This window comes from Salmo salar, chromosome 09 (genome assembly GCF_965601325.2).
Source record: "Salmo salar chromosome 09, fSalSal1, whole genome shotgun sequence".
Lineage (NCBI taxonomy): Eukaryota > Metazoa > Chordata > Actinopteri > Salmoniformes > Salmonidae > Salmo > Salmo salar.
The window spans coordinates 74,721,897-74,749,000 of NC_138299.1; the positions used below are offsets into that span (position 1 = coordinate 74,721,897).

Here is a 27,104-nt window from a genome sequence, read left to right on the forward strand (position 1 = left end):
TTTTAAAGTGGGCTTGTGTTTTAGAATCACCAATCGTGGTATCAAGAAAGAAGAGAAAGCAGTACAAGGAATACCTGACATGGATAAGGGGAAGCAAATAAGGTGCATAATGCAAAACTGGGAATGGGAAGGAATGTGCACAAGGCCACAGGGCAGTATAAAGAGACCAGCATTAAGTAAAAAAGATCTGGCTACATGTATAACTGGTATACCCCATTACAGCACAGCATAGGTAAATTGCATCAGGAGGATACACTGCTTAAGTCTAACATGACTTAAAAGCGCCCTGGCCAGCCTCCTAGTACTAAGCATTGGTCACAAAGGATACATAGATTATGATGCATTCAAATCCATGGCATGTCCAATAATACAATACTTGGGTCTAGTGTTTCTACGTAAACATCACTGGGTTGTCTTTATAAATGAGGGGAAGTGTGTGAGAATGGCAGTGTCAGTCAATTTTAAAAACAGGTCCAGGGGAATAAACAACCCCATGGGTCTGAGAATGCACCTTGCCCCAGATACTCTGTAAGACTACGGTCTCATCTTTATGTAGATAGACGCTGATATAACCTTTGTATGCAGTGTAAAATTGTGCGATTGAAAAGATGCTGGTGAATGTGCATCATGTTGACCTCCCACTGCCATTATAATCATCTGTTGGTGTTGTAACAGCACCTTGTATGTTGGTTCCATTGGGTAGCATGGTAAGGCTTTAGTGCTGGGATGTGTGCTTGTGTTGTGCGCATGTTGTATTGCATTAAGATTAATAGGGTCAAGGCCATCTAGCTGGATTTCCTCATCTCAGCCACAGCTGGCCTCGACTTGTTCAATACCACAGTGGCCTGAAAGAAAAAGGACATGATTAAATTGCATTAAATGAAAACTGTAAACAGGGGTACTTGAACTACTTCTAAGGTGGAAAATGTTGATTCTTACAAATGTTTACAAACAATAACTATGCTTAGTTTTTTTACAGTCCAACTGCAAACTCTGTACACCAAATGTGATCGGCCCACACACACAATTCAGAAGATGTGCTCACCTGCTGCAGTATGATGCCTGCTGTCTGGTCGATGACTCCACCCAGCCCCCGGTATTTTCCCGAAAAGCGTATGAAGCTCCAGGTGAGCATGGCGACCATGGCCAGGCCCAAGACACAGTCACATATCAAAGCAATTGTAGCCAGGCCGATGAAGAGCAACAGCCCTGACAGCACGTACAGGAAGCACACAAGGACAAAAAGCACTGCGGGCGTCCGGAATGCACTGAAGACATTCTTTGACTTTCAAAGACAAAGAAAAGAAAATCATATTAATTATAATGTTGATCTAAATAATTCTACCTTGAATTTATCATCAGTGAATTTAAAATGGAAAATACAATGTTTTTACTGACAAATGTATCTGGTGTGACTCTTACCTCATTGTGCTTACTGAAAGACTGCCACAGTTCTACCAGCTCGGCCTCAAGCTGGTCTCGGTAGCGGTCGCAGAACTCCTGCCCTCCCATCTTCTTGGTGGAGGAGAAGACATGGAGGGACTCCTGGAGGAAGAAGTGGTGCTTCTCCTCCAGAGAGGCAGGAGCCACATAGGGAACGTCTCCCCCACAGACCTTCAGGACAATAGCGGGAGAGAGGAAAACAGAATGCAAGGTGAGATCTTATGAGTGTTAAAAGGAATTGTTCTATCAGATAAAAAATACTTTCACTTTCTTTGTCAACATCACAAACCCACCTTCTCCATGTTCTTGTAATACTGGTCTTTGGCCGCTGCCACGGCTGCCAAGTTGTTGGCCTCTGCTGTGGCCTTGTGAGAGAGACATACTGTACATTTAGTGGCAGTGGACTAGTGACATTAAAGAACACCTCAAGACTTATGAACATCCTCAATATTAGCATTATATTCCTCTGTTGAGCAATACAATGGAATATTACTTTACTCTCAAAGTAGAAAACCTAAGTGGTTAATGGGTGTGTACCTGCAGCATAGACTTCGGGTGTGGCAAGTCTTCACCCTGGTAGATCTTGATGTATGCCTGTAATCATAAACATTACACTGTCAAACATGACATAATGATACAAACCTGGCAGGAACCTCAGAGGGCTAAACGCAGTCTCACCTTGAAGAACTCCAGCAGTCCCCTGCAGGTGACTTTGTTGCCGTTGATCTCTTTCTCAGCCAGGCTGTTAGGGTGCAGCAGTGTTGCGATGAGGTTGCGTAGCTCCTTTTTAAACTCGGGAGCCACATCTGAGACACAGGGTTCAATCAGATCAAGTTAATTGGTTATCATTAGATGGATTAGCAAGATGGACAAGGGGGCAGCCATACCACTAAGCTGGCCTTTGAAAGCAGGGCTGGTGGCCACCTTCAACCCAGGATGTGGTAGCAGGAAACAGTTGATGGAGGTGAAGCAGGAATGAATGTGTTCCCTCACTGTCTGTAGTTCCTCATGCTGGGTCTCCTTCACCTGCACAACATCACACATACTGGTTACTATCACCAATGCATAACTGAACCTGGTTGAATTTACTATTGTATCTTACACAGTGCAAAGCAACAAAAAGCACTTCAATTTGTACCCTGAAAAGGGACTAGTACCTGTAGACGTTTATCCAGGAACTCTCTGCCTCCGTTTAGCCCATATTTATACTCATAGGGAAAGCTCCAATCCCTGATTAGGAACATCAGAGACTGTGGGGAAAAAGGGAGAATAGAAAGAGACCACTGTATGGTAAAGACAAGGCACTTTACGTTAGAAAACATACCATAACAAGTGCCTGCGAGTAAGGTCAAAATGCACTTCAAGATAATTGGTCTAGATCCTAAATGATCAACCAACATTTTCTTGATATTTATAAGACTTTTGGTTCACATACCTGAAAGGGCTTCAGATAGATTTCATCCATGGCGAGGCGACCATACTCTGTGAACAGCTGGACGAAGACAGAACACAGGGTGTAATTAATTATGCACAAGAAAAAAAAGAAATATATATATATACACACACACACACACACACACATAAATAAAAATGGCTAAATTAACTTGAGATACTGCTATTAGAAAATAATAATTGCTATTAGAAACAGATACTGTAAATAATGTGGCCTTCATGAAGGGCCCTAAAGTGCGACCATTTTGGTCGGTATATTGCTGTGCGACCTGACATTTTATTTTGGGAGCACCAGTACGACCATGAAAAAAATCTAAATCACCCATTTAACAATTGTTGTAATATATTATTTTACTACAGTGAAAAAAAAAAAATGCATCAGTGATTTGTACTTCTTGCAAATTTCTGAAGTGAGAATGCCTGTGCCTACACTTTGTGTAGCCAGTTAGTGATGTCGAAACAGTCATTTCTAAATGCTTTCCCATAAAACTTTACAAATGAAATGTTAACTGCAAAGTAGGCTTATCAGGCAAAATGATACGATATCGTGATGATTTGTATCACTTGGGTGGTCTTTTGGTTCACAAACTCTGCTATTACAGATGCAGTACAGAAACACTGCCAGCCAAACACCAGTCTCTTGAGGTGCACAACTGAAATTAAAGGGGAACTATACCCTCCAAACACCAGAAGTGTTATCCTGATGTGTTTTAAGCATTGTTGTGGACATTTAACTGCTAACGTGGCTGGTGGACCAAAAAGTGTTTTTAGACCCTGTTCCAAAACCACTCAAAGGCATTTGTTTACACCTGGTTTAGTCATGTTACCACATTAGCTAGCTAGCTAACAACCTGGTTACTTTACCAGTACATCTTGTTCAGTCATGTTAACTCATTAACTAGCTAACAACCGGGTTACTTTACCAGTACATCTAAAGATTTGGGGGCACAGAAAGGGAAAAGGATAGCTTCTTTATAAGATCAATGATCATAGCCAAGAATAAATGACTGATCTCTTGCTCTATCTCAATCAATAAAAAATAAAAAAATATTCTGGTGCTCCTAGATTGTATGTTGTGCTCCTAACTTTGTTTAAGTTGGAAGCACCAGTGCTACCTCTTGATGGGTTAGCTGACGTCACAAAAGCTATGCACACGCTTCAAGTCCATGAGTAGTTGTGATTCTGGATGGCCAGATAGCTACCAACAATGACAAGAAACTGCCATGTGGGGCATCGTAAGTGACTTGTTTTAGTAAGTTTCATCTCTTTCTTAATACCATGTATTGTAATGGGGTGTTTTGAATGATTTCATGCCAATGCTAATATGGCTAAAATTCACTAGCTAGCTAACCAACAACTATAATGATTTATTTGAGACAAGTGCTCATTGTGCAAATTTATTTGTTTTCAAACATTGGAGAGAAAAGAAAGTTTGCATGTTGTCAACCACCTAAGCCAACCAGTCTGTTTTGCCTCAGTTGTGCACATGTCGGTCTCTTTGCTAAACAACCAAACAGTCTATGATAAATGTTAATATAGAGCCCTGTCTTCAGGTATGTTCTGAAATTCCATGACTTTGAAGGCTTGTGTTTAAAATTCCATAATTTACGTGTCCTGGGGGAGCCACGCTCTCAGGTTGTGGAACATGTTGCTAGCCTGGCCAACACCAGACCAAGCAGCAAGATGGCGGCGACAGATAGGGCAGCTCTGCTTCGAGCTCCTAAATACTCACAATCATTTCACTACATCTGCAAAGCATCTGCTAAACATGTGTATGTGACAAATATAATTTGATAACACAAGGCACACATTGTTGGTCTGGATTCCCTGTTGTCCAATGTTAAAGGTCGTTTTAGCTCTCAGTGTGTGGGTTTCAGCGAGCGAGACAAAGAACCAACCACTGTAAAAGTAGTCCCCTTCATAATCGACGCATCATGCCAACAACATCAAAGCGCCAGAGTCAGCCAGAGTCTGTCGCTTTAGCCAGGCACACATGCTGCTGCTGAGGAAGACTGACCTGCAACTGCTGCAGATCATCTTCCTGAATGTTCTGAGAGAGGTTGTAGATCTGGAAGAGACACACAAACAATCACAACCATATTATAAACATTGACATCAATTATAACAAATAACATGAGTGCACAGCAGATCACCTGTATTGAGCTGGTCATGGTGCTGAGGGCAAAGATTGTGGCACAATCCTTCACAGTTGACTGGTAATCAAATGCACCCTGGGTGTCCATCAGTAATACTGCCACCTTATAGAGGGCAGAAATCAATCCAACCATCAATCAATCAAATACATAACATAAACACTACACTTTGCACACTTTTCAGTTCCAGTGCCGAAACAACTTTCTAGCACAATGGCAGAATCATTCCTAAGCACATTGTTTTGACTGTTGGAGTCAGTACCTCTGTTCCATCGCTCTTCTCCACCAGGAAGACCTCACTCCACAGCTGGATGCCGGTGGTCTCTGGCTCTGAGCCCCCCCTCCATTTGAACCCAGTCAGGGGCTCATCGTCCTGGCCCAGCCACTCCTCACCATGCTTCTGGAGGAACACAGACGTTACTACACATTACTGACTGGTCTGACTTGGCAGCAGCCCTGGGAATAAGTCTGACATCATGAAACAATTCAGGTCAAGGGAGAGATACAGGTAACTGTAAATAAAGGAAACACCAACATAAAGTGTCTTAATAGGGCATTGGGCCACAACGACACATAACTGCTTCAATGCAGCTTGGCATAGATTCTACAAGTGTCTGGGACTCTATTGGAGGGATGCGACACTAATCTTCCACAAGAAATTCCATCATTTGGTGTTTTGTTGGTGGTGGAATACCCGGTCTCAGGCGCCGCTCCAGAATCTCCCATAAGTGTTCAATTGGGTTGAGATCTGGTGACCGAGACGGCCTAGGGCATATGGTTTACATCGTTTTCATGCTCGTCAAACCATTCAGTGAACACTAGTGCCCTGTTGATGGGGCATTGTCAGCCTATGGGTACGTAGCCAAAATAATGGCCTGCCCAGCATTTTTAGACATGACCCAATGCATGATGGGATGTTAATTGCTTAATTAACTCAGGAACCACACCTGTGTGGAAGCACCTGCTTTCAATATATACTTTGTATCCCTCATTTATTCCAGTGTTTCCTTTATTTTGGCATTAACTGTATGTCTGCAGGAATATAGAGTCCCTCAGACAGAAACAGACAGTCTAACAGGCCTGCAGGGTACAAGGAGCACAGGTATAACACACATCTCACAGGTATAACATACAGTTAGTTACCTGTATGTGATATAAAACTAATGAAATATTGAACTTTGAACAAAGCTTAGGACCATGGGTGTGTATGTTCTAATTTCAGAAACACTGACCTTCCTGTACATGTAGCGGAGCATGAAGTCCAGAATGAAGCTCTTGCCTTTCCGGAAGGCCCCAGCCACTGAGAGCACCACCACATGTTTGTCCCGGACCTCCGGTGCCAGCAGAACCCGTCCCAGAGCCTCTGTGTCCAAGGCAAAGGAGTGATCCTCCTTGCAAACTGTCACAATCTGGACTGGGCCTGGCTCACTCCCCATCGTTCCCTGTGGGTGAAGAGACACACAAGATTTTGACATTAATGATGGTGCAAATCTGAGGCGTGAAATGTTAGAGTAGGTTAGATTTAGGCCTGCCTCACATCAAGCTATTATCAAAACTGATAATACTGTATAACTAATCGGTGTTACAACTTTGGTGACTTCCTTCCCATTACATCGCCTGGCTATCCAGACTCCTTCCTCCGACTAAACGCTACACCCACAGACATTCGTTTCTTCCCAGCAATGAGTGAGGGGATTAGATTAAACTGGTGCGGGCGCCCAGGTAGGTGTGTTTTGCACCAGGTTGAAGTTATTTGCATTTGTTTTGGAAGCGGGCTGCCTCCCGGGCGTGAGCCAGGTGCCCTGTTCAAAGCCCACAGTGAAGTCGGCTCAAAACGAAAGTGACGTAATTAAGCACGTGGAGTAAGAAGTAGGATTCTGTGTTTTCACATGCAAAAGTGATTGAAAATTCTAACATATTTTATGGAAAAGAGATGTATGTTTCTGGACCATGCTGCCTTGTTGACAACATGACTCATCGCTTTTGCCCGTTCCCGTCATGGACCATAGACCGATGCCCCTCGGCTCAGCATATTCGAATCTGCCAATTCTTGATCCGAGTACATCACCGACACTTCACAGAATGCAAACACATTCGGGGCTGTCTGATTGGTCCAGAAACCGATGGGTTTGTAATTGGCTTTGATACTCTGATTGGTTAGAGACGATCCAATCGCTGATGACTTTCCTACAACACCCCTCACCATAAACGACTTCAATGATGGCAGTCTCAGACTAAAGTATGTAGCGAACGACAGAGCATCTGAAGAATTGAGTGTGTCGTCAGGCTACCCATTACATACTCCCTGTATAAACAATTCAAGCTCAAACTGAGGCCTATGAAAAGCACAGTAATGTTGAAAATTTTTGTTTTTTCTGAGGAGAACCCAGTGTCCAGTGAGAAATGATTCATAGTTTATGCACAGATAAGCTTTCATCATTAGACAATGTTGGGCTCTGTGCAGGACTGTGTCTAAGAATGTGTGATGCATCAACCCAGCTGCCGGCTAGTGCATGCTCCACATCCATGCAGATTCCTTTAACCCTCTCAACAAAGATCTTTGTTGCATTGCTAGTCGCCGCCCATGCCCACGGCAAGATGGGAACCATTATTGTATAACCAAGATGGCGTAGCAGTCAGATGTCTTTGTCGTGTCCCATGTATATATATTTTATATATTTTTTCTTTGCATAGATTTTTTAAAACATCAACTTCAAAATACTCTCCTGCAACCCGCCTCACCCAATGTGGTGTGGATCTGCTTTTTTCTACAGTATTTTTCCTTACTTCTGAATCAGAACCCCTAACTACTAGCTAGTAGTCAGCTAACCACTGCTAGCGGTCATCAGCTAACCTTTAGCTCGGAAAACTCTTGCCAGTGTGCACAACGCGATTCAAACCAGAGCATACCGGACCCATTTTCTCTCCATTTCCCCAGATTCCCACCCCAAGCTCTGAACCTTTTCACCTGGATCATCGCAGCTAGCTAGCTGCAATCCGTGTGTCTACTCCTGTCTAACGTCTCTGTCCCGAAGCAAGCACCAACTAGCCTGGAGCTAGCCCATGGTAGGCCCATCTCCCGGCTAGCTGAAGAGGCCCATCAGCCACTCCTGGGCTACAATACCTGGACCCCTTTTACTGCCGGTACGAAGCCCCACCGATCCTTCACGACTGGACTACCGGCGTAATCTGCCCAAGGGGTTATTCAACTGGCCCCTCCGTCGCGAAGTCCCCTGAATGCCCATCTGCTAGCTTGCTAGCCGTGGCCCGCTAGCTGTCTAGAGCATATCGGACTGTTAGCTGAATTTCTTGGGCCACTATACCCATTTTGTCAATTGGACTGGACCCCTTTACCACACGGAACCCTACTAATCGAGGAGGCGCCGCACGAGGAGGCTATAACAGACTTCCTCCGTCGCAACGTCCCTCTAAGGCCCTTATGCTAGCCCCGGCCCGCTAGCTGTCTGAATCGCCGTGTCTCCAGCCAGCCTCACTACTCACTGGACCCCTAAGATCACTCAGCTACGCATGCCTCTCCCTAATATTTCACTGTATAGCCTCTAGCGCAGCTCAATATGCCTTAGCCAACCCTTTAGTTCCACCCCCCACACACACGGTGACATCACCTGGTGTAAATGATGTTTCCAGAGACAATATCTATATCATCATTACTCAATGCCTAGGTTTACCTCCACTGTATTCACATCCTACCATACCTTTGTCTGTTCTGTACATTATGCCTTGAATCTATTCTATCGCGCCCAGAAACCTGCTCCTTTTTCTCTCTGTTCAGAACGTACTAGACAACCAGTTCTTACAGCCTTTAGCTGTACCCTTATTCTACTTCTCCTCTGGTGATGTAGAGGTTAATCCAGGCCCTGCAGTGCCTAGCTCCACTCCTACTCCCCAGGTGCTCTCATTTGTTGAATTCTGTAACCGTAAAAGCCTTGGTTTCATGCATGTTAACATTAGAAGCCTCCTCCCTAAGTTTGTTTTATTCACTGCTTTAGCACACTCTGCCAACCCGGATGTCCTAGCCGTGTCTGAATCCTAGGTTAGGAAGACCATCAAAACCCCTGAAATTTCCATCCCTAACTATAACATTTTCCGATAAGATAGAACTGCCAAAGGGGGCGGTGTTGCAATCTACTGCAGAGATAGCCTGCAGAGTTCTGTCATACTATCCAGATCGGTACCCAAACAATTATAGCTTCTACTTTTAAAAATCCACCTTTCCAGAAACAAGTCTCTCATCGTTGCCGCTTGCTATAGACCACCTTCAGCCCCCAGCTGTGCCCTGGACACCATATGTGAATTGATTGCCCCCCCATCTATCTTCAGAGCTTGTGCTGCTAGGTGACCTAAACTGGGACATGCTTAACACCCTGGCCATCCTACAATCTAAGCTTGATGCCCTCAATCTCACACAAATTATCAATGAACCCACCAGCTACAACGCCAAATCCGTAAATACTGGCACCCTCATAGATATCATCCTAACCAACTTGCCCTCAAAATACACCTCTGCTGTTTTCAACTAAGATCTCAGCGATCACTGCCTCATTGCCTGCATCCGTAATGGGTCTGCAGTCAAACGACCACCCCTCATCACTGTCAAACGCTCCCTAAAACACTTCAGCGAGCAGGCCTTTCAAATCGACCTGGCCCGGGTATCCTGGAAGGATATTGACCTCATCCCATCAGTAGAGGATGCCTGGTTATTCTTTAAAAGTGCCTTCCTCACCATCTTAAATAAGCATGCCCCTTTCAAAAAATTTTGAACAAGGAACAGATATAGCCCTTGGTTCTCTCCAGACCTGACTGCCCTTGACCAGCACACAAACATCCTGTGGCGTTCTGCATTAGCATTGAATAGCCCCCGTGATATGCAACTTTTCAGGGAAGTTAGGAACCAATATACACAGGCAGCTAGGAGAGCTAAGGCTAGCTTTTTCAAGCAGAAATTTGCATCCTGTAGCACAAACTCTAAAATGTTCGTGGACACTGAAGTCCATGGAGAATAAGAGCACCTCCTCCCAGCTGCCCACTGCACTGAGGCTAGGAAACACTGTCACCACCGATAAATCCACTATAACTAAGAATTTCAATAAGCATTTTTCTACAGCTGGCCATGCTTTCCGCCTGGCTACCCCTACCCTGGTCAACAGCCCTGCACCCCCCCACAGCAACTTGCCCGAGCCTCCCCCATTTCTCCTTCACCCAAATCCTGATAGCTGATGTTCTGAAAGAGCTGCAAAATCTGGACCCCTACAAATCAGCCGGGCTAGACAATCTGAACCCTCTCTTTCTAAAATTATCTGCCAGAATTGTTGCAACCCCTATTACTACCCTGTTCAACCTCTCTTTCGTATAGTCTGAGATTCACAAAGATTGGAAAGCTGCTGCGGTCATCCCCCTCTTCAAAGGGGGAGACACTCTAGACCCAAACTGCTACAGACCTATATCTATCCTACCCTGCCTTTCTAAGGTCTTCGAAAGCCAAGTTCAAACAGATTACCGACCATTTCGAATCCCACCGTACCTTCTCCGCTATGCAATCTGGTTTCAGAGCTGATCATGGGTGCACCTCAGCCACGCTCGAGGTCCTAAACGATATCATAACTGCCATCGATAAGAGACATTACTGTGCAGCCGTATTCATCAACCTGGCCAAGGATTTCGACTCTGTCAATCACCACATTCTTATTGGCAGACTCAACAGCCTTGGTTTCTCAAATTACCTGGTTCACCAACTACTTCTCAGACATAGTTCAGTGTATCAAATCAGAGGGCCTGTTGTCCGGACCTCTGGCAGTCTCTATGGGGGTGCCACAGGGTTCAATTCTCGGGCCGACTCTCTTCTCTGTATATGTCAATGATGTCGCTCTTGCTGCTGGTGATTCTCTGATCCACCTCTACGCAGACGACTCCATTCTGTATACTTCTGGCCCTTTTTTGGACACTGTTAACTAACATCCAGACGAGCTTCAATACCATACAACTCTCCTTCCGTGGCCTCCAACTGCTCTTAAATGAAAGTAAAAATAAATGCATGCTCTTCAACCGATGGCTGCCCGCACCTGCCCGCATCACTACTCTGGACGGTTCTGACTTAGAATACGTGGACAACTACAAATACCTGGGTGTCTGGTTAGACTGTAAACTCTCCTTCCAGACTCACATTAAGCATCTCCAATCCAAAATTACATCTAGAATCGGCTTCCTATTTCACAACAAAGCATCCTTCACTCATGCTACCAAACATACCCTCGTAAAACTGACAATCCTACCGATCCTCGACTTTGGCGATGTCATTTACAAAATAGCCTCCAATACCCTACTCAACAAATTGGATGCAGTCTATCACAGTGCCATCCGTTTTGTCACCAAAGCACCATATACTACCCACCACTGCGACCTGTAAGCTCTCGTTGGCTGGCCCTCGCTTCATACTCGTCGCCAAACCCACTGGCTCCAGGTCATCGTCTTTGCTAGGTAAATCCCCGCCTTATCTCAGCTCACTGGTCACCATAGCAGCACCTGTCAGCTGTCAGAGCAGCTCACAGATCATTGCACCTGTACATAGCCCATCTGTAAATAGCCCATCCAACTACCTCATCCCCATACTGTATTTATTTATCTTGCTCCTTTGCACCCCAATATCTCTACTTGCACATTCATCTTCTGCACATCTACCATTCCAGTGTTTAATTGCTATATTGTAATTACTTCGCCACCATGGCGTATTTATTGCCTTACCTCCCTTATCTTACCTCATTTGCACACACTGTATATATACTTTTTTTCCTACTGTATTATTGACTGTATGTTTGTTTATTCCATGTGTAACTCTGTGTTGTTGTATGTGTTGAACTGATTTGCTTTATCTTGGCCAGGTTGCAGTTGTAAATGAGAACTTTCTCTCAACTAGCCTACCTGGTTAAATAAAGATGAAATAACATTTTTTTTTAAATACTGAAAGGGGGAAAAGTCAACCAGGCCAATATTAACTAACATTAAACCTACTCTAGCTAGAGACTTTATCAATGTCACACCTTACTAGAGATTTTCAAATCAGAATAAAATTACTGTCCTCAAAACACCGTTTAAGTGTTACAGACAGCATAGCCAACAGCAATGACGGGTGCTCTGAAGATGTGGTGCCAAAAAGCAAATTAAGTGACATGCCATGATTTTCTCTACCATGACAGTCAGACAGGCAGAGTCACAGACTAAGTAACATGAGGAATGCATGACTGAAAACAGGTTTTCAACTGTGTAACTAGTTAACGTTACCTACAAATAAAAGGCCCAGCAACAGAATTCACTACAGACAACCGTGTAGCCCTATCATACCATAGCAAGTTGGGGCATTAGTTATAATTATAATAGCAATAATTTTTCTATCTAGTACACAGGGCACACTACAATATTTCAGATAGCTGTTAGTATAAAGTAATTTAGTGTACCGCACGCGGAACTTAACTAGCTAACGCTACAGTAAGCTTGTTAGCTAGCAAAGCTTACAGAAACATTATTTTATAACAAATTTAAACGAAGGTTTACTGTTCACCAAATAGTCGTAAATTATTAGATATAGCACTGTTTTACCTTTGGTATCCCGAATGAGGAATTCACCGGCACAAGCAATGAGTCAGAAAATGAACAATACTGCTGTCCTGAAAACTTTTTCAAACTACGAATTCATTCACTTCCGTGTCCGCAGTCGAATTGACCTGTAGGGCTTGTAGTTTTGTCAATGCCATTACGTCTTGAAGTATTAGAACTACATTTACAGAGATCCTCCAGGCGGTCATGCTTACCCTTGTGCTGATGGCTAATGTAGATTTTAATGGAGGGCTACTAATGCGGAATCTACAGAATGTGCTAAACCCATTTATGTCCATAACGAACATGAATGGGGTTAGCACATTATAATTTAATTTTGTACACTTGCTCTCTAAACTTACTACTGGTCAAAAGTTTTAGAACACCTATTCATTCCAGGGTTTTTCTTAATTTTTTTTCTATTTTCTACATTGTAGAATAATAGTTAATACATCAAACCTATGAAATAACACATATGGAATCATGTAGTAACCAAAAAAGTGCTAAACAAATCAAAATATATTTTATATTTGAGACTTCAAATAGCCACCCTTTGCCTTGATGACAGCTTTGCACACTCTTGGCATTCTCTCAACCAGCTTCATGAGGTAGTCACCTGGAATGCATTTCAATTAACAGGTGTGCCTTGTTAAAAGTTATTTTGTGGGATTTATTTTTGTTGTGACAAGGTAGATGTGGTATACAGAAGATAGCCCTGTTTGGTAAAAGACTAAGTCCATATTATGGCAAGAAAAGCTCAAATAAGCAAAGCGAAACGAAAGTCCATCATCACTTTAAGACATGAAGGTCAGTCAATACGGAAAATGTCAAGAACTTTGAAAGTTTCTTCAAGTGCAGTCAAAAAAAACATCAAGCGCTATGATAAACTAGCTCTCATGAGGACCACAACAGGAAAGGAAGACCCAGAGTTGCCTCTGCTGCACAGGATAAGTTCATTAGAGTTACCAGCCTCAGAAATTACAGCCCACATAAATGCTTCACAGAGTTCAAGTAACAGACACATCTCAATATCAACTGTTCAGAGGAGACTGTGTGAATCAGGCCTTCATGGTCAAATTGCTGCAAAGAAACCACTACTGAAGGACACCAATAAGAAGAAGACTTGCTTGGGCCAAGGAACACGAGCAATGGACATTTGACCGGTGGAAATGTGTCCTTTAGTCTGGAGTCCAAATTGGAGATTTTTGGTTCCAACCTCCGTGTCTTTGTGAAACGCGGTGTGGGGGAAAAGATGATCTCCGCATGTGTATTTCCCACTGTAAAGCATGGAGGAGGAGGTGTTATGGTGTGGGGGTGCTTTGCTGGTGATACTGTCTGTGATTTATTTACGATTCAAGGCACACTTAACCAGCATGGCTACCACAGCATTCTGCAGCAATCCCATCTGGTTTGCGCTTAGTGGGACTGTGCTGCCATGCTGTTAGAAGGTAACAGATAATTTTATTACAATGGTTAAGATGGATTTTCATTGTGTTACATGGTGTTATTCGCCACCTAGTGGAGCTTTCTGGTACTTAGAAAGACTGTACGCAAACAGGAAGTAGAGAATTCGTTCTGCACCCATAGAAGCAGCTAAAAACAACTCTACGGTGCAGGTCTTTCAGTGTAGTTATTTCTTGTCACGCTTCAGCCTCGGAAAATATTTGTTTGTAAGTTCGATTCAAGCATTTAGCTAGTGATGATAATCTTGTTATTGATAGAGTTGCTTACATATCAATGTTGATTGGTTGCATTTACTCACACAAATTGCAATGTCTTTCATGTATGCTGTCAGCTGTATTACTTTGCTCGTGCGTCATGTAAACGAATTGTAAAACATACAATACTGAAGTTTTGTTACTGTTTCTAGTGTAATATTTTTTGTGATTCTACAGAGATGGTTGTACATTATTAGATTAATTAAAGGAGTTAGCCAATTACCATATGAGTTACAATTAGCTATATGGTTTGGCATCATGCCAGATGCATGGTACCTTAGCACGTGCTTTGTATTTATGCAACTTCAACTTGAAATGTATAATGAACAGCTACAGTATGTCGATGTGAATTGAATACTAAAGTATATTTTCTGTATTTTTCAGTTTCATTTACAGTAGTGAATGCATACATTTCATTTCATGCAATTTTTTTTTATTTTTATTTTTTGTACCCCGTGGGAATCGAACCCACAACCCTGGCGTTGCACACACCATGCTGGCGTTGCAAACACCATGCTCTACCAACTGAGCCACAGTTGCTCTACCAACTGAGCCACAGAGAACGTTTATGTTTCACAACAAACGTTTTCAATATATTCATTCAAGAAAAGTCAGGCCTTGGGAGTTTTATTGAAGACTTAGTTGTTAGCTATCTGTCTAGTTTTGCATGGTAACGCAATTCAAGGGCAGAATAGGGACTATCATTTGTTTTTTAGTTGTTTTTCATTAGGGAAATGACCAAACACACCTCCAGGCTGTGTAAGGGTTATTTTATCAAGGAGAGTGATGGAGTGCTGCATCAGATGACCTGGCCTCCACAATCCCCCGACCTCAAACAAATTGAGATGGTTTGGAATGAGTTGGACCGCAGAGTGAAGGAAAAGCAGCCCACAAGTGCTCAGCATATATGGGAACTCCTTCAAGACTGTTGGAAAAACATTCCAGGTGAAGCTGGTTGAGAGAATGCCAAGTGTGCAAAGCTATCATCAAGGCAAAGGGTAGCTGATTGAAGAATCTCAAAAATAAAATAGATTTTGATTTGTTTAACACTTTTTGGTTACTACATGATTCCATATGTGTTATTTCATAGTTTTGTTGTCTTCACTATTAGTCTACAATGTAGAAAATAGTAAAGATAAAGAAAAACCCTGGAATGAGTAGGTGTTCTAAAACTTTTGACCGGTAGTGTAAATAGATAATAAAAAAAGTACATAGGGCAAAACATTTGTCTACATTGTGAATTGTTATTGTAGTAGTCAGTCTTTGGAGCTAATGGGGATCTAAAATACTTAATACACCTCAAATCTACAGATGACCTGGATTATTGATTTTATCATGTACATTTTGTGTTTTGGCTTTTGACATAATCCCTAGATGGGTAACCAAATACAAATGATAATTACATTTTAATGTAATTTTTGGGGGCTTGTTATAGCCAGTCAATTCCCCCCACTAGATGGCGTGTCTGCCCATTGAATCCTGTCATTATCTGAATATTTGAAAAAGGTGTACATGATAAATGGTTTGGGACACATAAAAATATTACCAGTCCTATATTTTAAAAGTTTTGTGCTTTATTGTTAAGTTGAGAAGTGAAAAATAGATGGAATGAGAAGTCTAAGGTTTCTTTCTAAACAAACAAATCAAATATATTCTCAGCAAGAACACATGTTTAATAAATGGTGCCCCTGGTAAAGACATTATAAAATCTAAAACATTAAAAAAATATGTTAATCATGAACAGACAAAGATTCAGGAGAATTAAACATAACTTTCTTTGTCCCCTGAATCTGAGAGTGGATTAACTGGCAGTAGGTTTATCATTCATCGGAAGTATTCCATCAAAATACAGAGGTCTCGATTCTTCGTATCATCATATCGGTACAGCATCAATCTTTTTCCTCCCTCATTTGTACCAAAAGCATATGCCAAGGTTTGGTTTATGTCAATTAATGTGGTGAGTGGCTTAATGTGTTTCAGTGCATCAGGTAGGGTGGCTTGGATTTGCAATCATAGTAGCTATATCACTTCATGACAGCAAATCAAATCTCAGGCAGTGTCAACACACAGCAGCGAATTGTCAATTTCTATCACTCAGGTTGCACATAATCTCCTTGCATCACAGTGTAGGCCAGTCTATTGGTCAATTTGTTTAGACCCCACTGCATGTCATTATCTGTAGATCAGTCTAATGTCCACCCCCTGCCAGGTCCAGAAGTGACCCAGCAGCCTCTTGGGCCTCAGCATCCAGCTGCAGGATCTCTACAGTCTCCAGATCCAGTTCAGTGTCCCCGGGCAGGACCAGATACTGGTACTGATGATACTGGTAGTAATGGAACTCTATGTAGCCGCTGTCTGACAGGGGGTCTTTCTCCATCTCCTCACCAACCTCTTCTTCATATTCCACTGCCTCCATATTGACAAGCTCCTCATGGTCAGGGGTCAGAGGGCAAGGTGGATTTGAGGAGAGAGGTGGGTTGTCTGAGGTCAAGGCTGGGGGAGAGGGGGAGGAGAGGAGAAGGGTTTGTGAAAGGGAATCTGTGTGACAAGAGACCAAAATTAGTTTTTGTACTGTACATTGAAAAATGTGGCATGTCAACATCCATTATAGGTATCCGCATACATTGTTGATGTGCAATGTGCAAACATTTTATAATAGTGTCCTATACAGTAGAGTAGAGCAATTGATGTAAAAGCTTTAAAAAAGAGATAGAAAAGCCATGCATTACACTGCATACTATGTAAACAATCCCTCTCTGAGTGGAATGTTGGGAGTTACTGCACTAAAAGAGAGTGACAAATGGCGGAGCCATGGTGTTGCTGTGGCTATAGGTTGCCAAGGTAATAGAAGGTTGTTGCCAAGACAACAGCACACAAACCCACCAACCATGCAACATGCGGAGTAAAGAGGTAGAAAAAGAATTCAGCAGGTGAATTAAGGTGTAAAAGATAGTTTAATTGAGGAACAACTGATCTATGACTAAACATTACGAGGGAACCGACATCTTCAAAAATAAATTTGTGAGAGGCACTACAATACTGTCTGGGGCTTTATAGTTTGCCCACAAACTTCAGTGTGGGTATCAAGATCTAGGAGGCTGACATGCTTAGTGATAGAGGGCTAACCTGAGATCGCCACAGTGTCACACACCATAGATACTCCATAATCCGCTCCCTCCAACCTGCACAGGACAGAGAGGGAAGACAAATACAGTTAGTTGGACTACTGGTAAGGGTTTGACTGGGCTGTGATAAGCCTGCTATTGTAAGACAAATCATTAACCCACTTGCGTTAAATAACAAGAATTTGGGCAAAAATATGGTGGCAGTCACAGAAGGATTTGTGAGATTTGGCAATGTAGTAAACTGTTTGTTCATACTCACAATGCAGGGTTGTTTAGTAAGTTGCTGTTAGTGCTGTGGTAATACTGGGTCTTCCTAAGCACCTCCAGAAGAGCGGGTCGATATTCTGGACACACGCACCACAGTGAGCCCTTCCCCACCGACTGAAAAAACACATCATATGCAATCTTCAATATCACAAAACACCATTATTTCAAACAAAAAGTGAGACTTAATGCAATGGGCACATTGAAGACGAGTGAACACATCTCACCTGGTTCTTGTCCCTGTGAATCCGACGGAAGCTCTTACTCAGAGACAGGTTGTGTCGAACAGAGTTTCTCCACCCCCCAGGTGCTGCTCTGTAGTAGGGGAAGCTGTTCAATATCCATTCATAGATACCCTTCACTGGGAGCCTCTTGTCTGGCGAGTAGTCTATCGCCATGAATATTAGACTGCTGAAGGAGTAAGGGGGCTTGGATGGGGAGGGAAGGTGGTGTTGGGTAGGTATGGGATCCTGGGGCTCCAGCTGGGGCAGTGGTGTTGTTTTGGGCAAGGGCTGCAGGGGAAGCAAATTGCCTCTTTGATGTAACCAGTTGAGGCAGGTCAAGTCATCTTGGTCAGATGTGGTTGGAGAGTTGAGGCAGTGTAAGTTTTGTCCGTCAAGGAACTGAGGGGGGGACAGGGAGTCTAAAAGAGGGGAGAGAGATTCAGTCTTGAGGTGAATGGAAGCTGGGGCTGTGGGGGAAAGCCAAGTAGGGCATGGTGGGATAGACAGAGGAGATAGAGGGAGTGAAACATGGACAGTGGAAGAAGTCTGCAGAAGAGAGGAGAAAGGTGGGGACTGGTAGAGAGTGGTGGGACAAAGAAGAGATGTAGGGAGGGGTGGCAGTGTGTGAGTGTCACTCTCCATCTCTCTCCCAGCAGAAGACTTCTTATACACTCATTCAATAGATGATCTGTTGGGCAAAGCAGAGCAGTCAAACATTTCAAAGGCATAGCGAAAAATGTAGCTCAAGCTAACAGCAATGTATTTCCACAATTTGAAAAACGTAAGTAAACCCAATTTTAACAGCGTTGGTAGACCAGATCAGGTGGTCTTACTGAATTAATTAGTGGCTAGATGTTGAGAGTCAGTCTACTCTCTGCCCTGCACCAGGATCATTCAGTTGGTAAGAATATAAAAACATACATCAAGTTAAAGATTAAGAAAAGTCTGAACAAAGTCCTCCCCCTTTTTCTTCTGGTTTTGGATGAATGATTTCGCTAGCTATACTAGCAGATTAAAACAGCTACACCAGCAAAAAGGCATTGTACAGGTGGATACATAAAATCTTCCTGAATAGAAAACTACTTTTATTTCTAAAGGGTAAATAAAGCAGACTGCTCATGAAGCCACATGGTGCTCAACAATGCTACTCAATGTGCTCATACTTCGGAAAATGGCGGTAGAATATAAAGTTACATTTAGCACAATCAGTCAAGCAGTCTTTTGTTAAACTCCCCCTCAGGTGCTGACATAAATACTTAAAACAGAGTATAAAAAAAAAAACCAATGCATTGCTTACCAATAAAGCAACGTATTAGTTCAGGGTATATCGGCAAGTCTCGAGTTATGCAAAATCTATTATTCAAAAGTTAAAAAATATTGTCTGATATCCATACGTAGAATCGAAGTCGAATTCCTGCCCGTCTGCCTTCTATCCGTTCCAGTGTTCCCTTGGAAACCAAAAGGACGCTTTGCAGGTTGCGCGTCACTTGCTCGTTCCCGCCTTAAAGATACAGTTCAGCATTTATTTTCCCAACACAAGGAGAGGACAAACCACTTTCCAGATATAACGATCACAGCATTCCCAAATTCAAGGTCAACGATGATCAAACTGAGCAACAGACATTTTCCCCATTTAAACTTTACATTGTTAAAAAGACAGAGGCATGGTTAAAATTCAAAGCTAAATATGTTTATTTTTCTACAAAAAACATAACACTGATTGTTTTTCATACTCTATAAAGTTTAGATACATAAAGGAGGGTTTAACAGGGAAGGATAAATGGGGAAGCTAAGAGTGCACTGGTAGCACATCCTCAGAGTAGCTCAATCATTTACATTTAACCATACTGCAACATTTCTGGTAAGCCCAAATGGACAACATACACAGGAAACTTTAGAGGAAAACTGGAGTGTGGTGTGAAATGTTTCTCATAATCATATTCCAATTTCATGAATACAAAACCCTTCTTTCTCTACAAATAAGAGGGCCAAAAAGGACTCAGTTAGTAAAACACTCATGGTGAGAAAACATAAAAGCCTTCCATTTTGACAAGCGATGCGTCTTGCATACAAAAGCCTCACACTGTACAGAAGTCAAAAATAAATGTTCATTTAAAACTAACCCACAAGCTGAACACAATATACAGCTCGATATCTATTATCCCCTTTTCTCTGGCAGATGAGCTGAAAGGCAGGTAACAGTGACACTCAGAAGAACCAAATTTGTAGAAAGCATCAGTGTTTTTTTTAAAGTTTTTAATTTTTTTTTAAAGTTCGATACCAAAGGACCTCCGCATCAGACCCCTATACCAGGTCACCTGACCAGATGTGAGGTGAGCCAGTAGATAATGATTGGCTGAAAGGCGGCGGTGGCCACGGTGATGTACAGGCGGAGTCTTGGTTTGGCACTTGCCCCAGCCCCCATGGAGTCATGGGAGAGAGACGACAGAATCTTCATTTTGAGAGAACGGACCTGGTGGTATGATCAAAATGCTGTTTACTCTTGGACATGAAGTTTAAATACACAAAAACGAATTAAACCATGTCAACTTGCCTACTATAATGCATAACTAGGTTATACGAAAAACTAGGTTATAACTAGGTTATACGAAAAAAAATCAGAATAATTCTTAACACACATTTCCACAGAGTTCTAAAGTACTTACAATGAAAAACATAAGAGCACACGATGACCAGGCGAGAGCCACGAAGTAACCATCACTGCCAAACAGCAGACCACCCAGCACTGTGAAAATCATCCTAAAACAAAGAAGCATCACAGTAATGTCTGCAAAATGTAACAACTTGAGGATAAAAAAGAAGAAGAAAAGTATCTCTTATAGAGTGTAGATAACATAAACCACATTTCAATCCGAGTGAAGTCATACCGTATATATACAAAATAAAAATCATTGACAGCTGTGATAGAAACAGAACGTTTCAGTAGAATTTTATAAATGCAGAGAGAATGTTCATTCGACATGGTGGGATCTTTTTGCGTCTGTAAAATTCATTATGTGAGAAATGGCGGTGGAAACACCTTTATGCACAAATATTGATATAACAGTTACATAAACTTGGATTCATACGATGATATGGTGGGTGGTCCTCTCACTATGACTCAGGAAACCATGCAGTTTTAGCCTACGGATGAAACCACTTATGAAGAACTTCACAGGGTGGTGAAAGTGTACAGTGATCTTGATGCTCATTTCCAATAAAATATTGAGGGTCTTATTCTGTTGACATGATAAATGCTTGACTGCTGTTTGACCCCCCCCATAAAAAATATCTTGCTCTTATCCATAATAATCTCATAATATAGACTAACCTACCCACGCTGTATCTGCCAGCTGTTGGCTACAGAGCACGTAAGACCAGAGTAGGCAACGTTTGCTATTTAACGGAACCATGTGTGACAAAGCCATCAGTAGAGTTGAAAATGTGACGGGAACACATTGAACTTTACATTTTTATTCGGTACATGAAAACTTGAGCAAGAAAGTACATTGTGTGTGCACTACGTCATCGCGCACTGATTTTAATCCGCAATAAGTTCGTTTGGTGTAAACACACCACTGGTGGGAAAATTCACATATTTTCTTCATGCAGATTTTGGAATATTCACATAAAAATCCATCACCAATTGGATGGAAACCTAGCTATAAATCTAATGGAGCCCTTACCCCACATATTTGTATCCACTGTAGGCAATGAGGTCAAACGTGGATAGGTCAGAGTGAACAGTGAGAAGGTAGAGACTCAACAACATGACCAAGACCTCTATAACGACCCACACCAAAGCAGTGCTGGCACACAGACCAAGGACCTCTGGACTGAACCTGCCATTGAAAAAGAGAAAATAATGAGGGGGGAGAACATTAGTTGGTTGATTCATAAACAAACCGAGAAATAGTGTCACTTAAATTAATACATTGTATCTAACACTCCAGAAATCATGTATTTGCTTGGACATGTTTGTACAGTTGTAAAGAAATAGTAGTTGATGTAACCTGTTCTGAATGCCAAGGGCCATCCCAGCAAGCAAAATGTAGGTGATGAAAGCCATTGCTGAAAAACAATACAGTAATCAAATCAATTCATTGTCTGTATTCAATCAAAAGATTGTCACTTCCATATTAAACATCTTACTGATATACCCTATCAATAAAATGTACTTACAAGGTATGTAAAGGTCAGGTGCATTCACGTCATGCCTGGGCGTGAGAGGAGTGTCTCTGTGGTAACGAACTTCCCAGTCCTATTGACATTACGACAAAATGTGAAATATATTTACACCACAACAGAGAGAAGCACAGACATATAGTTCTTACTGGACCTAACATTTATCAAGGCACAGAATGTCTAACAATTTCTCCTAATCTGAGTAGGGTAATTTGTGCAAACGTATCATGCTTGTTAATATAAAGATTGCATGTGTGCTTCATCGGTCCTTTTTACGCCTGCAACATTAGAGAAAATTCTCATTTTCTGTGTGACCACATCAACACAGTGCTAGCAGGGTGATTAAAGAGTGATTATCTTGTTTGGAGGCCCGACTATCTGATATGTACAAGAACATGAGACGAAGGAGGAATGCCAAGACTGTCTCCATGACCTTGACACACCAGTGTGTGCTACAGTGCTGTTGAGGATCATACTCTGTAGAACATCATGTGCAAGAACGTGACATGGTGCGTTTGGTGTAATAAAATGACTTGATTACCTGGTGTGTGTATGGGAACATGAGGAGCAGAAGTTTCTTCATTACATATTTGCTGTCGACGGCAAAGAAATACTTCAGCTTGTTCACAGACACGTACCTGCTGATCTGAAGAGAGATTGCACAGGTGAATTTCTTTAACTGTCATGATGATAAGTGGAATCAAAGATGGTTGGCACAGTCTCATTATTTGCCGACCAGTGCCTATACTTTTCCGACATCGGAGCCTTAATCAGCAGACGGTTCTGATTGGGAAAATCGCTGTTTGCGTTGAAAGATTTAAATCCAATTGGTAGATGCACCAGCCACTTCCAAATCAAAACATGATGTTAATGTTTGCCCATACACGCGACATTCTAATTTGTCTGTGTCTTGCCTGCGAGGCTGATTAGCTAGTGCAAACAGGTGAGAAACAGACAGTTGTACGCACAAAGCGATTTGGAGGGGGTGGTAGCATCCAACAATTGGATTTAATTATTTATTGAGCACTGCTCAGCGATGCAAACAACGATTTCCTAATCAGAATCTTCTACCAATTACGGATAAAGGCTCAGACATTGGAAAAGTGTCACCAAACAAGCACGGGTCGGCAAATAACTCGTTAAGTGGGTAAATGTTACACAGCTATTTATTATTCAACTAGGCAAGTCAATTAAGAACACATTCTTATTTACAATGACGGAACTACCCCGGCCAAACCCTAACCCGGAGGACGTTGGGCCAATTGTGTGCCGCCCTATGGGACTCCCAATCACGGCCGGTTGTGATACAGCCTGGAATCGAACCAGGGTCTGTAGTTACACCTCTAGCACTGAGATGCAGTGCCTTTGACCGCTGCGCCACTCGAGAGCCAAGCTAGACAAGGGTTCCACTGTAGTCTAGGAAATGGGCTAAGTCTCATCCAGGCTTCTAAGGAAGTAACTATGGAAGAGGTGAACAGTAGGCTCCCTCAGGCACAAACTGAGTCAAGTAATAGACGCAGACCAGCTCTATAGCTCATGTGGCTACCTCATGCACAGCTTTACCCTAACCATCCTATCTGGCTGAAGTCCATTAATAAAACCTCACCTGTGGATCGGAAAGGATGCACAGGTGAATGCAACACACCAGCAGCAACGCTAGTCTATTTAACTCTACATTTGCTGGAACGTGGCCATCACCCTAATGAAAATGAGACCAGTCTGTAGTGTGATTCTCTCACCTCCTTGTTGACAATATCCTTTCCCTGGTTGGCCAGGGAAGAGCCATATATCATGGCTGCACTGGCCATTGGGTCAGCAAACAGGTTGTTGACCCCAGCACCCCCTGGCCCTCCAGCTGGAGCCCCTCCCATGTTGTAGCCAGGGGTGTAGAAACCCTGACTGTTCATTGGTGGCGCTGCCGAACTGGTATCGTCAAAGAGGAGAGGGTCCCCGGCGGGGGGAGCTGCACGGGCTCTTGGCTTTGCTACAGAGGGACAAATGGGAATGAGGATAGGGTAGTGTGTAAGATACGGAAGTGTGGGAGACTAGGGTAGTGTGTAAGATTTGGCCAAAACAGCCAAATACTCCATCTAAACATGAATCGATTCTCAATTGAGGTACAGTTCTAGAAACATAAAGCATCAAAATAATTTCAGAAATGATACACTTACTGTACACTTAACACAGTTGCAGCCGACAATTTTTTAGGGACAACACTTTCTGGCATCCATCTTTTACATTTACATTTTAGTCATTTAGCAGATGCTCTTATCCAGAGCGACTTACAGTAGTGAATGCATACATTTCATTTTTTTTTGTACTGGCCCCCCGTGGGAATCGAACCCACAACCATGGCGTTGCAAACACCATGCTCTACCAACTGAGCCACAGGGATCTTCACAAAAGTGTTCGGAAACGCAGTTAACTATTTAGCACAAGGAGTCAATGGTCTCCTGTGTTTTCCATAAACTAGCCCTGTATGGGAATATGGCCATGTGGGAACCCCTAACCCCATTAAAAAAGTATGTAGTAATTTAACCTTTTTTATTTCGCGCTGACATGAAAGATATGTTCCTTATGTTTCCAAAAATGTAACGCAAGCAATGTGCTTCAGTGTTTGGAGAAAGTATCGGGGCTCTTAACAAAAACCAGTATTTGTGCATTAGAGACCTCTCGAACAACTAGAAAGTTCAGATTCAAACTCCCATTCACCAGCTCTGCAAGCGTTATAATGTACATTATAATTTAGAACTTTTTTGGAAATATATACCAACCGTAGCAGAAGTAAATGAAGATAGTTACTTAGCAAAACTCGACATTTGATTATCAACTAAAGTATTTTTACATTACAATGCTTGCAGAATTGGTGAAAGGGAGTTTGAGTCTGAGCTTTCTGTGCATTAGAGGTCTAACATGCTGACCACACCGCTTGCATTACGTGCGTGAGGACTGCAAAATAAATGTACACATACACGTTATTCAATCATTTCATCCAAACTGCTTGCGAGCGTCTGCGTAGCCAGGGGCTGCAAGTCCCACCTCTCCCATCTCCTCATTAGATTTTAGGATCATATACCGACGTGGGTGATTGAAAGATGAACTGAGGTCCACACTCCAGTCGGTGGTGGTAATGCATCTTAAAGTTGTTTGCCAACCGCCGTATAAGAATCCATAAAGAAGAAGACTGAAGGAGGAGAGATTACTAGAAACTAACTAGGTTTACCTTTTTATCTGTGGACTAATTGTCAGAGTAGAGGACCTTGTGCATTTCAGGTAAAATAATAACCCAATGTTTATATCCAAAGACAAATTAGCTAGCAACAACAAGCTAGCTAGCTAAATTGCCATGAATGTTTCATGCATTTCAACCCGTCTCCAAATTAATATAGTTGGTTCAGAGTTCTTTTTGATATTTCAACCTGTGGGTCCTGGTCACATCTGTTGTGGATGGACAAAATCAACATGCCGTGCCCAGTCTAGTCAGCATGTAACGCACAGATTCTGGTTCAGTTAGTCTATGAATGGGCTAGGGTGAAGTATGACAATACATAACAGTTAAGGCAATTATGGGTGACAATATGAGTATCAAACCTGTAACTACAAACAATATTCATGCCATGCGGGATGCAATGATAGCCTCAGGCTTTGATCACATTGATAGCTTCATTACATAAAATAGTATGCAGCATTATATTTATTTAACCTTAACTTAGTCAGTTAAGAACAAATTCTTATTTTACAATGATGGCCTACAATGGCCAAACCCTCCTCTCACCAAGACAACTTTGCGTCAATTGCACACTGCCCTATGGGACTCCAGAGTACGGCTGGTTGTGATACAGCCCCGGATCGAACCTGGGTCTGTAGTGACGCCTCTAGCAATGAGATGCAGTGTCATAGAACACTGCGCCACTCGGGAGCCCTAATCTGGATGTGTCCAACAAAAGCTCAATGCCTTGATCACACCGATAGTGTTGTTGTACAAAATACTAAACATCATCATCTGGTTATGTGCGCAACAAAAGTTCAACATTCCCTTTCTGCTACAATATATGTCAAGCCATCAAAGTATAAAGCTTGACGCATACTTTCGACTGCTCTTTTGGTGTTCGAAGAGTTTTTGCGCAATATAATATGCAGCATCATCTGGATATGTATGCAACAAAAAGTTAAACATTCACCTTCTACTACCATTTCTGTCAAGCAGTCTACGTATATAGTTTGACGCATACGTTCGATAAATCTAACGTATGTACCACACAGAACGCACTGCAAAGCAAACGCAGCGTTCCATTGGAAATTAATGTACCAAAACGCAAAACACAGTCAGTGTGTTCGAAGCGTTACCTAACTCTAGCAAGATACATGATCAGTTAACTGTAGCAGATAGATAACATGTAGCTAGTTACTTACCACTTGCTCGGTAGCCATGATGTGGAAGGTCCATTGTAAACACCTGTTTAAAAATAGAAACACAATGTTTGGGTTTGATAACGTGCTGCAACGCAATTTTATATACGTTGCTGGATATTCGCACCCAGAAGTTAGTTAGCTAGTTATGTTTCAATGTTGGCTAGTAGTACGTAGCTAGCTAACGTTAATAAGCAGTTTTTTTCGTCGTTAACGTTACTCTTGGCTGCTAGTCTGGGGCTAGCTACTGAATGCTAACTGAAAAGCTGGTAAGGTTTTGCCACCATTTCTGTGTGAACACAATTGACATTTAATTAAACCAGAATAACATATTTCAATGTACAAGAGTGTTTATAAAAAAAAAACATATCCATAACTCTATGACCTACTCATGGAATACAATATTCACTATTTAAAAAGCCAAACGGTACATCTACCTACGTGTCCTATGGTGCTTCCTAGAACCCGCCTCTTTTACTTTACCTTAGCTATTAATGGTCGACTTCTGTGCCTGCGTGGCAG

At 42.3% G+C, this 27,104-nt stretch overlaps 3 protein-coding genes across 8 annotated transcripts; all 3 read right to left on the minus strand.

Moving 5' to 3' along the window:
- Positions 1-498: 498 nt before the first annotated feature.
- On the minus strand, positions 499-12,791 carry LOC106611760 (atlastin-3). Of its 2 annotated transcripts, none has more exons than XM_014212306.3 (14): positions 12,660-12,791; positions 6,281-6,490; positions 5,311-5,445; positions 5,049-5,153; positions 4,913-4,963; positions 2,879-2,935; positions 2,601-2,693; positions 2,331-2,469; positions 2,122-2,249; positions 1,981-2,037; positions 1,737-1,808; positions 1,423-1,614; positions 1,046-1,285; positions 499-845 (listed from the first exon to the last, which is right to left on the minus strand). In XM_014212306.3, exons 2-14 carry the CDS (start codon positions 6,482-6,484, stop codon positions 786-788), a joined length of 1,533 nt encoding a protein of 510 aa, XP_014067781.1. In that variant the 5' UTR covers positions 6,485-6,490; positions 12,660-12,791; the 3' UTR covers positions 499-785. The 2 variants fall into 2 exon arrangements, with proteins under 2 accessions (XP_014067781.1, XP_014067780.1); XM_014212305.3 differs by having other exon boundaries at positions 5,311-5,448.
- Positions 12,792-15,926: 3,135 nt separating this feature from the next.
- LOC106611759 (uncharacterized) lies at positions 15,927-19,843 on the minus strand. The gene is made up of 6 exons (XM_014212303.3): positions 19,836-19,843; positions 19,382-19,488; positions 17,991-18,406; positions 17,759-17,880; positions 17,501-17,556; positions 15,927-16,912 (listed from the first exon to the last, which is right to left on the minus strand). Exons 1-6 carry the CDS (start codon positions 19,841-19,843, stop codon positions 16,563-16,565), a joined length of 1,059 nt encoding a protein of 352 aa, XP_014067778.2. The 3' UTR covers positions 15,927-16,562.
- On the minus strand, positions 19,656-27,089 carry yif1a (Yip1 interacting factor homolog A (S. cerevisiae)). 5 transcript variants are annotated; one of them, XM_014212146.3, is made up of 9 exons: positions 27,066-27,089; positions 26,586-26,628; positions 23,912-24,156; positions 22,714-22,818; positions 22,170-22,248; positions 22,001-22,058; positions 21,674-21,829; positions 20,654-20,747; positions 19,656-20,460 (listed from the first exon to the last, which is right to left on the minus strand). In XM_014212146.3, exons 2-9 carry the CDS (start codon positions 26,617-26,619, stop codon positions 20,302-20,304), a joined length of 930 nt encoding a protein of 309 aa, XP_014067621.1. In that variant the 5' UTR covers positions 26,620-26,628; positions 27,066-27,089; the 3' UTR covers positions 19,656-20,301. The 5 variants fall into 5 exon arrangements, with proteins under 5 accessions (XP_014067621.1, XP_014067617.1, XP_014067618.1 ...); XM_014212142.3 differs by having other exon boundaries at positions 27,024-27,066; XM_014212143.3 differs by having other exon boundaries at positions 27,020-27,066.
- Positions 27,090-27,104: the final 15 nt, after the last annotated feature.

Excerpts from the sequence above, each read along its gene's own strand:
- LOC106611760 (XM_014212305.3), bottom strand. The coding sequence starts at position 6,484 with ATGGGGAGTGAGCCAGGCCCAGTCCAGATTGTGACAGTTTGCAAGGAG. Across the intron at positions 4,964-5,048 it reads CCATGACCAGCTCAATACAG|ATCTACAACCTCTCTCAGAA; the intron begins GTGATCTGCTGT and ends TGTCTCTTCCAG. Across the intron at positions 2,470-2,600 it reads TCCTGGATAAACGTCTACAG|GTGAAGGAGACCCAGCATGA; the intron begins GTACTAGTCCCT and ends GATGTTGTGCAG.
- LOC106611759 (XM_014212303.3), bottom strand. Across the intron at positions 18,407-19,381 it reads GAATTCGACTTCGATTCTAC|ACTCCCTGTCCCCCCCTCAG; the intron begins GTATGGATATCA and ends CCCCTCTTTTAG. Across the intron at positions 16,913-17,500 it reads TGACACTGTGGCGATCTCAG|ATTCCCTTTCACAAACCCTT; the intron begins GTTAGCCCTCTA and ends CTTGTCACACAG.
- yif1a (XM_014212146.3), bottom strand. The coding sequence starts at position 26,619 with ATGGACCTTCCACATCATGGCTACCGAGCAAGTG. Across the intron at positions 22,249-22,713 it reads TGTTCCCATACACACACCAG|GACTGGGAAGTTCGTTACCA; the intron begins GTAATCAAGTCA and ends TAATGTCAATAG. Across the intron at positions 21,830-22,000 it reads GCCCTTGGCATTCAGAACAG|GTTCAGTCCAGAGGTCCTTG; the intron begins GTTACATCAACT and ends TTTCAATGGCAG.